This window comes from Microcebus murinus, chromosome 8 (assembly GCF_040939455.1).
Source record: "Microcebus murinus isolate Inina chromosome 8, M.murinus_Inina_mat1.0, whole genome shotgun sequence".
Taxonomy (NCBI): domain Eukaryota; kingdom Metazoa; phylum Chordata; class Mammalia; order Primates; family Cheirogaleidae; genus Microcebus; species Microcebus murinus.
Window position 1 is genome coordinate 94,010,811 of NC_134111.1, and position 11,690 is coordinate 94,022,500.

General features: G+C 34.5%; 1 protein-coding gene across 2 annotated transcripts in view; it reads right to left on the reverse strand.

The window, feature by feature from the left end:
* The window catches only part of CUL3 (cullin 3), a 106,696-nt gene that overhangs the window by 55,496 nt on the left and 39,510 nt on the right, over positions 1-11,690 (reverse strand). For both annotated transcript variants that reach the window (XM_012749415.3, XM_076005980.1), the window contains one exon: positions 3,490-3,603. In XM_012749415.3, the coding sequence (XP_012604869.1) occupies positions 3,490-3,603 (114 nt within the window). The remainder of the gene's footprint in view (positions 1-3,489; positions 3,604-11,690) is intronic.

Sequence of the window (11,690 nt, forward strand, 5' to 3'; positions counted from 1 at the left end):
TTTAATAAGAACTTTTAAAAAGCATGGTCTATTAAAAAAGAATATATTATATATCTGTATTAATTCATTCAAGATATATGTGAGTGCCTAGTTAAGACATAATAGTGACACACTGTCCCCATCCTCATAAAGTTCAATCTAGTGAGGAAACCAGACACTAAATGCTTATTAATGATTGTGATAAATGCTGCAAAGGAGTAGTAAGTACTATGTATAGTGAGAACAACTGCAGGCGGTGGGAAGTACATAGGTTAGGGAAATTTTACAAGAAATATAAGCAAATTGTAAAGGAGTGGGGAGCAAGTCACATGAAGAAAGAAAACATTCTAGAAACATTTCCAGACAGAAGACACATGTGAGGATTCCAAGATGAGAGGTAAGGATTTCAGCAGGGCAGTAACATGATCAAAGTAACAACTCTGGGAGCAATGTGGAAAAGAGAATATAGAGAAGAACTTACTGAATGTCATAGGATACTTATATTGAATACTCCCACAGAAACGAAGGTGGCTGGATGTTGAGTAATAGAGAAAAAAGCAGAGAGAAATCGTACACTCTATCAACAGATGATACAGGGAGAAGAAATTGCTAAGAATAATTCCCAAGTTTCTGGTATGAACAACTGGAATGATAGTGATTTTGAGCTCATTTGACATGCCAAATTACTTAGACAATGAAGGGAGCCATCAACTAGACAAATGAATATACATGAGCCACAATCTCAGAGAATGAGGCTAGTGACATAATCTGAGAATCATCTGCACAGACGAACATGAAGCTAAATGAAGTGAGAGAGTGTACCATAAGAAGAAAGTTTAGGGCTAAGTCCCAAGAACGTCTCTATTTAAGGGGAATAGTGGGAGTGGTGGTAATGGTGGTGTTGACAGAGGAGAGGGAGGGGCTGAGAAGAAACAGCAGGTAGGAGGCATACAGACAGAGCACTTTGTCACAGAAATCAAGGACATAAAACATGTTAGAAGACGAGTGGTCAACTGCCAAATGCTGCTGAAAATCAAGAAGAATGAGGATTAGCAGTGATCTTTGCACTCAGAGATGCACAGATAGCATGGTAATCCTAATAAAGGGAAAACTGATCAGAAGAGTTGAGGTAGAAGCTTAACTGGAACATATTCAAAGTCAATGAAAAATGAGAAAAGGGAGCTAGCAAGTGTCAACATTCCTTATGAGACATTTAGCTGTGAATGACAGATGAGAAACCCTGGGAGACAGTGCAGAGGTCCACCAGAAAATATAACAGAATGTTATTTTGAGGATGTGAGTGGCCTGAACATGTCTAATGTTGATGAGTAAGATCCAGTAAAAAAGGCAGAATCCCAAAATACTTAAGGTTCCTGATGAGGTAGAGGGATGTGATCCATAGCACAGGTTGAGAACTTACCTTTAACAACAGGACAGAAAACATCAGCCTCCATTAAAACAGGAGGGAAAAAGACATACAAGAGGAGAACATACAGGTAAAGTTCTAGATTTAGTGGCAAGAAATGAACATAGGTCCTATTTGATGCTTTCTATTCTTTCTGAAAGGTAAGGCAAGATCATTTACTAAGAGTGAGGGGACCAGAGAGAGAGAGAGCTGAAAGTCTGAAGAGAAATAACTGCTGGAGCAAGATGACTAAAAGAAAAGAGTGAAACTGCTGGCCAGTGTGGAGGGCTGATCAGAGGTCTGTGACAAGGGACAAATAGTAACACCAGGGACAAATCTACCTTATGTAAGATTTCAATTTATCCAGTGTTCTGGTACTACCATACGGTTTAATGAAGAGATGATGGGACAAAAAATATTAACATTAGTTTATTTTTACTAAGCATATTACTATGGGCCAATCCTTATAAATGCTTTTAGATGAAGGGTTCATTTAAGCCTCATGGTTAACCCTACCCAACTGGTACAATATTAATGACATTATTTTCATTTTATAAGTGAGGAACCAGAGATATGAACTAATTAATTTCTTGACTGTGATCACTAAGTAGTAGAACTAGGATTCAAGGCTTGAGATTTTACTGAAAAACAAAAAACAAAAAAACTCAAACAAAACAGAAATTTAAAAAAATCAAACCGGAGAGCGTGTTTTTAAAATAATTCTTTTGTCAACAGAGCAATGAATCATAAAATTACATACAAGCAGTTTTCTATTTTAGTGTTAGATTAGTTGATATGGAATTTAAAGACTCATCAAATCTAGAACTAAAAGAGGAGAACAGCAGCAAGCTAACTTATTTCTCATTTATATGCCAGACATTATGATATGTTTTCACATGCTATCTCATTTACCCTCAAAATGATAGCACAAGCTGATTTATAACCCGATGAGAAAAATGCTCAGAAAAACTCAATAATTTGTTAGACCTTTTTTATCAAATCCCTGAAAAATGAAGTGGCCTCTCCCTGACCCCCTTTGCCACTAAGCCCTTACAAAACCAGGGGTAATAGGCCTGACTGAATTCACAGAGCAGAACAAAAAACTTTACAGCTGTTTGTTCTCACTGGAAACTCTTTCTAAACATTGCTTTATTCTACCAAGTAAAAGAAACTAGGACAAGCTCTTATCACTACATTGCAACTAAGAATCAAAACCAAAGAAACTGGAAATAAAAATTTGAAAAGGTGTGGAACCTTAGAAGAAAATCATTATATCCAATTCCTAAACATAAACACTGAAATAATAAGTCATTAGATTTGTTAATTTTGCAGTGATACAATTAACTGTGATGAACCTAGTTTCACTCTATAATCATACTAAAGTTAAAAAATAAAACAAAACAGAATTTAATCTCCCTAAAAGTTATTAAACAGTTAGCTCAAGTCATTATTTTCCAAACTGTCTTGCTTATTAACAAGACTTTTTCCTTGACTGATAAAAAGAAAAAACAGTAATAATGGGTATTTAAAAAAAAAAAATGGAATATACATCTGACAAGCTAATATTCTTAAAAAAGACGGGCTGTAATCATGTACCACAAGGATTTACTATTAAGAGAAACAGATGGCAGTTATTAGACTGTAATTATTACAAAAATATTTATATTAATATGACATTCTCTGTCACTGAAGATGTAAGAACTTAAGACTTTAAAAACCTGTAAGAAAACATTCAGCTTTCATCTTTCATGTTGCCATTTAACAACATTTAACAATCCTTACTTAAGAAAATATGTTAAGTAATAAGGCTTTTCAATATTTCCCATTCTGAAACACAAGGGCTAAATTAAGAAATTTTTTAAGAAAAATTAAATCATTCCCTTTCAGTTTTCCATTGTAACCATTCAGTAACTATGTGATAATTAAGATTTTATTCACACAGGGCTGAGACTGGCCCTCACAAAGGAAATACTATTTACTTAAAAACCAAAACCACCTCCTACACTGAGATGTACCATCCAACTAAATTTGACAGGCAGTCATTTTATTTTGAAATGTTTCACATCTTAAACAAACAAAAAAAACAATTAAAAAGTTCTACTTACCATATACATTAGTATGTCTCTAATCATCACCATAGCTGTTTGATGATCATTCCAAGCTTGATTTAGCGTTTGAAGAAAGTTGTTATTCAATGAATTTAGTACATCTTCTCGCACCTAGTAACAGAAGAGTTCATTAGTTTGCATCCAAACACATATACACACACTAATATATATACACACACACACTTATCCATTTAATAAAATAATAAAGTGGAATCCTTCATTTTAAATCAAAGAAATATTATAGACCAGTAGAAATATAACATTTTAAGCTATAATCGATACACATATGACATCAAATGTGTATGTATAGTCCAGACTTCTTTTTTGACTTCCAGAATCATAAAGCAAACTCCTAGGCATTTCTGAGCCCTCCAATGACTTAACATTACAGTCAGAACAAAATCCTTTATTCTTCCAATGAACTATAAGAGGCCCTATAGAACTGGCCCCAGGCTACTATTCCAACTAAATTTCCTACTACACCTCCTTCTTCCTCAACTTTGAATAATGATTGAGTACTGATTCTGGAGTCAAATTATCTGAGCTCCAATCCCAGCTCCCTGACCAGTTGTGTGATCTGGGGTAAATTATTTAATCTCTGTGCCTCAGTTTCCTTATATGTGAAATAGTATCCCTTCTTGTAGGATTGTTGTAAGGATCAAAGTAACACTAGTAAACACACTTAGAATGGTGCCTAGCACTTGCCAAACACTCATAAACATCAACTATTACCTTAGTAGACTCCGGTTTCAATGACCTCCTTGCTATAAATATAACACCTGGGCTCTGCCATTTCTTCTGCCTCAATTCACATGGCTCACTCCCTCACTTCATTCTGCTCAAATTTCATCCCCACAGAGAGGTCTTCGTTGACCACCTCCTTCAAATAACCCTTCTCTCTACTTCTTTACCCTACAGTTCATTTTTATTCATAGTATTCATCATTATTTAACTACTATATTATGTATTTATTCTTTCTTCCACTAAAATGTAAATGCCTACATGGTAGCAGGATCTGTCTTTTCCATGTAATCCCCCCCCCATATATGTGTGTGTGTGTATGTGTGTGTGTGTGTGTGTGTATAATCATTTATTTCATCCCTACCTCCAATACCTAGATTTACCTTGAACATGATAAGCACTTATAGGACATATGCTTGTGCACATGAAGTTTGAATCTGAAATACTTTACTAATTCAATCCTGATAAAAGACTACTCAGACTTCAAGAATTCCATTCCACAGTTCACAACACCTTAGTACCATCTTCTCCAGTAAGAGGTTGCTGACCACTACTCCTGCCTGCTATGCTATTGTTCAATGGAAAGATCATTTGACTAGGAAACAGGATCTAGACTCTGGTTCTAGCTTCATCATGAAGAAGTGGTATGTATGTCCTCTAAGTTCCTACAATACTTAGGGACTATATCCGCTAGCTTCTCCAGTTATTCAAAGCCAACCAACCTTCCATGGCCTACCTCTACCATCAATAACTCCAGTCTAAAAAGATATCTTATATCTCCAAACATCATTTACCCTAGATAATTTGCACCAGTGGGGTAACCTTTTCAGGTTCAGAAGAATCAGAAGCCACGGTGCCTTTTGAGAAACATGAACTATCTAATATGTATGTTGAGATATATAGATATCTATAAAACTGAATTATAAATACATATAAATAAAATGCCATTCTGTATTAAATGTAGTATAAACAAGTGGTTGGAATTACCAAAGATTAAAAGAAAATATACAGAACACATTATGAGAGAATAAGTTCAAATTGAGAAAACTGTATCTACTTTATTTTTTTCTTATATACTAGAGGAAATGAGGTCATTAGATTTAGTGATGGGACAAACACATCCAGTTTACTAAACATATAGTATGAAAACCACTAGCCTATACCATATAATTTAGAATTTTCTTATAAATTTAATCTTTTGTTCACAAGACTAAGCTCCTCAACGGCAAGTTACATCACCCAGAAATTACTCCAAAAATACACCAACTAATCAAAATGATAAACATCCATATTGGTTAGTTAACAATACCATGTTAAATACTTTTACACAAAATGGGTAATATATCATTTGTTTCAACTCATTAAATCTAACACTTGTCAGATGCAAATCCATAGCTAATACTAAAAAAACAAGTTGAAAATGTGTTTATTTACAAAATTCTGCACCAGGCTGCACATTTCTTCAATTAACCAATGAAGCCTATGGTTCATCAATAATGAACCAATGTACCAATAAAATTATACATTCCAAACACCAGAATATCTGCCCAATTATTCTTAAGGACTTAAGTGAACTTTTACATACTTCTTCTTTATAAAATCAAGTTAAATGTTAACTATTAAAATCACCCTGATTGTGGAACATATAAATATGCCTTGAAAAACTGAATTAAATAAAAAGTTCATGTTATAAAATAAGACATACTCTCTAAAATCACTCATTTACACATTTTACAATAAAATATATCAAGTATTTGTGTTAATATTTATAATTTATATTTATACCTGCCTTTCAGCAAAATAAAAATGCAATCAACTAGTACAATGTATCATAAATGATTGCCTTATTTGCAAGATACGTCAGAGAATTATCCTAATAAATCAATAAAAGTGAATTTTACTAGGCAGAAAATAGCTACTATTAAGAGCTAATTTTTTGATTATTCAGTGATTATCCATATACACAATACCTTAGATACATTTGTTGCAATCTCCTCTTAATTATTCAGATTACTCTATACATAAAAAATTATTCTTCTAATATTGCCCTAGAAAATTATTTTTCTGATACATGAAAAATAGATATTTGTTCAAATATACACAATAAAATGGTAAGAATGAGATGAAAATTCAACTTTTATTAAGATTAAAACAGGCTTTTTAAATGATAGTAAGTTGGTATACAAACAAAATACACTTAGTGAAGCAAAATTTTACAAATTATGAACATAATACCAAAACCACTGAAAAAGAAAGAAAGTCAGGGCAACATGGGGCGAGGGGTAACATTCTCACACCCTAACACAACCACCATTATTGTTCTGTGCCAAGGCAAACAGGAGGGAATCCTGCTGTAAAAGGTGGTATCAGAACCAAAAGAGCTACAGATCAAGTATGACCACCATTATTATTAAAGAAAACCTACATTAAAGTCACACAGATGGAAAGACACAGAAGACCAAACAGCAATGCCAGGCAAGTTGAGAATAGGATGGGACTAGCTATGACAAAAAAGATGAAGCAACTAGTGAAAAATGATGGCTGTACATGGCACTTAGCCTTGCAAAGAAAGAAAAAGTAGCTCAAAACAGTGGATCACAAATCTGGCAGAGAAGTAGAATCACGTGAACAGCTTTTAAAAATACAGTTAAGTAGGAAGCAGCAGTATATGCCTGTAGTCCTAGCTACTTTGGGAGGCTGAGGCGGGGGGGAATCGCTTAGCCCAGGAGTTTGAGGCCATCCTGGGCAACATAGCAAAACCTGTCCCTAAGTAAATAAAAAATAAACAGTTTTCAAAAAGTGGATTTTAGTCAAGAGAATAAAAAGACAAGCCACAGACTGGGAGAAAACATTTGCAAAAGACATATCTAACACAGGATTAGTATCCAAAATATACAAAGAATCCCTAAAACTTAAATAAATAAACCCGATTTAAAAAAATGGGCAAAAGACCTTAACAGACACCTAACCAAAAAGACACACAGATGGCAGATAAGCATTTGGAAAGATGCTCAACATCATATCGTTAGGGATCAGCAAACTAAAACAATATGATTTCACTACACACATATTAGAATGCCCAGAACCCAAAACAATGAAAATATCAAACGCTATTGAGGATATAGAGCAACAGGAACTCTCCTCCACTACTGATTGGGAAGGCAAAATTGTATAGCCACTTTGGAAGACAGTTTGGCAGTTTCTTACAAAACTAGACACATTCTTACCATATAATACATCAATCACACTCCTTAGTATTTACCCAAATGAGTTAAAAACTTATGTCCACATAAAATCCCCCACACAGATGTTGACATCAGCTGTATTCATAATTGCCAAAACCTGGAAGGAACCAAGATGATCTTCAGTAGGTAAATGAATAAACTGTGCTATATCCAGACAATGGAATATTTTATCAGCACTAAAAAGAAATGAGTTACCAAGGCATGAAAAGACATGGAGGAAACTTAAATGTATATTAGCAAAAGGGAGAGAAGCTAATATGAAAAGGCTATATACTGTATGATTCAACTATATGACATTTTAGAAAAGGCAAAACTAAGGAAATAGTAAAAAGATTAGATTTTCAGAGATAGAGGGATCAAAATAGGCGGAACACAGAGGATTTTTAGGGCAGTGACACTATTCTATATGATACTATAATGGTGGATATTTATCATTATACATTTGTAAAACCCATAGACTGGGTTCGTGTCAAAAGTGAACCCTAATGTGAACTATGGGTGATAATAATACGTCAACATAGGTTCATCAACTGTAACAAATATACCACTATGATGTTGGATGTTGATAGTGGGGGAAGCTATGGGGTGGGGCAGAGGGTATATGGGAAATCTCTATACCCTCCATGGAATTTTGCTGTCATCTAAAAACAAAATTTACTTTAGAAAACAAAAATATCTGGGAGTCATGCAAGATCCAAAGATAATCTAATTTAAAAATGTCTACCAGGTGAGTCTGATACAACATCCAGAATTAGAAAACCAAGGCCACACTAGCCATTTCTTTTCCTTTCCTCTGCAGAATTTCTTCAACATGAGTGTTTTGTTGTAATAGTAACATTTATGCAATTCTGAGTCCTGAGTTTTTTTAAGCCATGATTAACATTCACCATTAACCTTTGCTTTAGGAGAAAAATACCCAGCTAAATCATATCACTTACAAAGCACCATAGTAATCCAAAGAAAAAAGTTGTATTCCAATGAAAGGTAAAAAATACAAAGTCATCTGAGAATTTTAAGTAAATGACACCAAGAGCATGATTTATTAAAACAAAATGAAAACTGAACTCCATCAAAATTAAAAACTTTTGTTCTACAGATACTGTTGAAACAATAAAAAAAAACAAGCTATAGACTAGAAGACAAACCAAATCACTTGCATCCAAAACATACAGGAAACTCTTAAAACTCAGTAAAGAAAGCAAATAATTACATGGGCAAAAGACTTGAACAGACACTGCACCAAAGATAAATACAAGGCAAATTTTCACATGAACAGGCATTCAACATCATTAGCCATTAGGGAAATGCAAATTAAAACCATGATGAGATACCAATACACATCATTAGAATGGCTAACAAAAACACACAGCAACTAGAACTATCATACATACATTTTTGCTGCTGGGTGTACAAAATGGTACAGCCTCACAGTAAAACAGTTTGGCAGTTCTATGAAGTTAAATATATACTTTCCATATGACCTAGCAATCCCACTTCTATATATTTACCCTAGAGAAATGAAAACTTACATTCACACAAAAACTGTACATAAATGTTCATAGAAGCTCTATTTACAATCACAAAAAAAATCTACAAAAATGTCTTTCAGCAAGCATATAGGTAAATAGATAAGCAAATTATGGTACATTCATACAGTAGAGTATCTTTTTTTCCAGCATATTATGGGGGTATAAATGTTAAGGTTACGTATACTGCTTTTGCCCTCCCTCCCCCAAGTCAGAGCTTCAAGCCTGTCCATCCCCCAGTTGGTGCACATCACACTCATTATGTATGTATATACCCATCCCCTCCCCATACAGTAGAGTATTAATCAGCCATAAAAGGGACAAACTATTGATACAACAGCGTGAATCAATCTCAAAATAATTATGCTGAATGAAAGAAGGAAATCTCCAAAGGTTACAAACTATTTAATATGATTCCAGTTAGGTGGCATTCTTGGAAAAACAACAACAACAAACAAAATAAAACTATGGTGACAGAAAAGAGATCAGCGGTTGCCAGGGACTAGGGGTAAGAGGCAAACTATAAAGCACGCATCCTCAAACTATGGCCCCAGGCCACATGTGGGCCGCCTAGCACGTTTATCCAGCCCTCCGGGTGTTTTTGCTGCTGCTGCCTGTCCTGCTTAGCAGCCAACTCGTCCTGGGCCCACAGTGCACACTCTCCAACATTCTGAGGGTAAGTGAACTGGCCCCCTGTTTAAAAAGTTTGAAGACCCCTGGTAAAAGGATAACAGAGGGAATTTTCTAGAATGAAGCAACTGTTCTATATCAAGTGTGAAGGTGGTTACATGAATTTGTATTTGTGCTAAAATTCGTAGAACTATACATGAAAATAAAGGCCGATTTTATTATATATTAATCTTTTACAAGTATAGTGATTATGATTCTCAAGTTGGGTGCTGTTTTATTGTACTATAAACATAAGCTATGATGCCACAAGCTGTATTCATAAAAGCAACTTAAACATCAAACAATGAAAGAATTGTTATGCAATTTGAGTATATCAACCTTATGAACCACTCTGCAACAATTCAAATTTGCATATCACATTCATGTTTGTGAATATAGCTTGCACTTTAAAAAATTACATTCTTAGCCAAGTTTAAAGTGAAATTACTAAGTCAAAAGAAAAAAATCATTACAAAAAATCATTACAAAAAAAATCTGTTCACTGATAAATTACTGTTCAAGCTGCAAGAAACACATCCTAAAAAGTAAATCAAATTACTGGTAAAGGGAAGCAAAGGAGGATTACTAGAGAGGACAGCAAGTGACAGCAAGGGCAAGAGCAGAAGCTACAAGGTCCCAGACTTCACCCTTGAGTTTTCACATCCAAGTATCTCTAAGAATTGACAAAGAAGCTGACCCTGGGCCTGTGGCTCATAGGCTAGAGCTAAAGAGTTGAAGGACATTATCATTTCCACAGTACTATCCACCCTCCATTATACACAATTGTTTTTAATCATTAATTTTTCCCCCTCTAAATTTCAATGCCTTGGGCAAAATACCAGTAGCCAGTCCTAATTAAGGTAAGACAGAGCAATCATCAACTAACATGAATTAAAAGACTTTGAATCTAAAGTTCACTGAAACTAGAACATATAATCAATGATGATATGCAATACTGAAAATTGAGGACTTCATAAAAAGTCTCAAAATTCAGGACAATGTTTTGTCCAAATATAGACAAATCTCTAAAGTATAGAAAGTTATACTTAGCATTATTTTGCATGAAAAAATACACAGGATATATTAAAAACATAAAATGGGGCACATGTAGCACATGCTAAGTATGCAAAGACATAAAAAAGTATCACAGAGGTACTATAACTCTAAGAGGTGAGTCCTTCTACAAATAGGTAGTACTTTTAACATTCACCCAGAAGCTAAAATAATCAAAATCAGTACAGGTTGAATATCCCTTATCCAAAACACTTAGGGCCAGAAGTGTCTAAGATTTTGGATTTTTTCAGATTTAGAATCTAATACTCACCTGTTGAGCACCCCCATCCAAATATCCAAAATGCTGCAGTAAGCATTGCCTTTGAGCATCACGTTTCAGATTTCAGATTTTGCAGACAACTGCTCAAGGAAATTACTAAGCAGGACTCTGACCAAGTCACTTAACCTATCTGGTCTGTAGCTCCTCTACCCTGTAAGTGGTTGTAACTGTGGCTGGTTAGATCAATGGCTTTCACATCATGCTCCACTGAGATGCCTTACTTATTTAGTACCACTGCAGGGAAGGTGCCCTCTCTCCTGATTAGGAACGATTTATACTGGTTTTGTTTGATTTAAAAAGGGTTTCCACTATTTAAAATAACTGGCAGCCTCTGGATGCCTGCTAAGTATCTTTCTGGCTCAAAATTCTAAAACATGTTGTTTGTTTCATTTGATGAAGCTAGCATAATATACAAATATGCAACACTTAGTATGATTTATAAAAACAGCACTTAAGTTTCCACTTACAACATTTAAATTTTTTCAGAGTCTTGCATTAATCATGTAGGATCTGAGGGTTTTGTCCCTTTACATATTTTACCAGTTATGTAAATCTTATTTTTCCAAGGAACACCATTAAGAATTCTTGAAGATCTGAAAATATTTTCCACTTTATCACCCCAGAAGCATATTGACAAAAACCTATCCAAAAAAGTGGCTTATTACAGAAGTGACTCTTCATGGG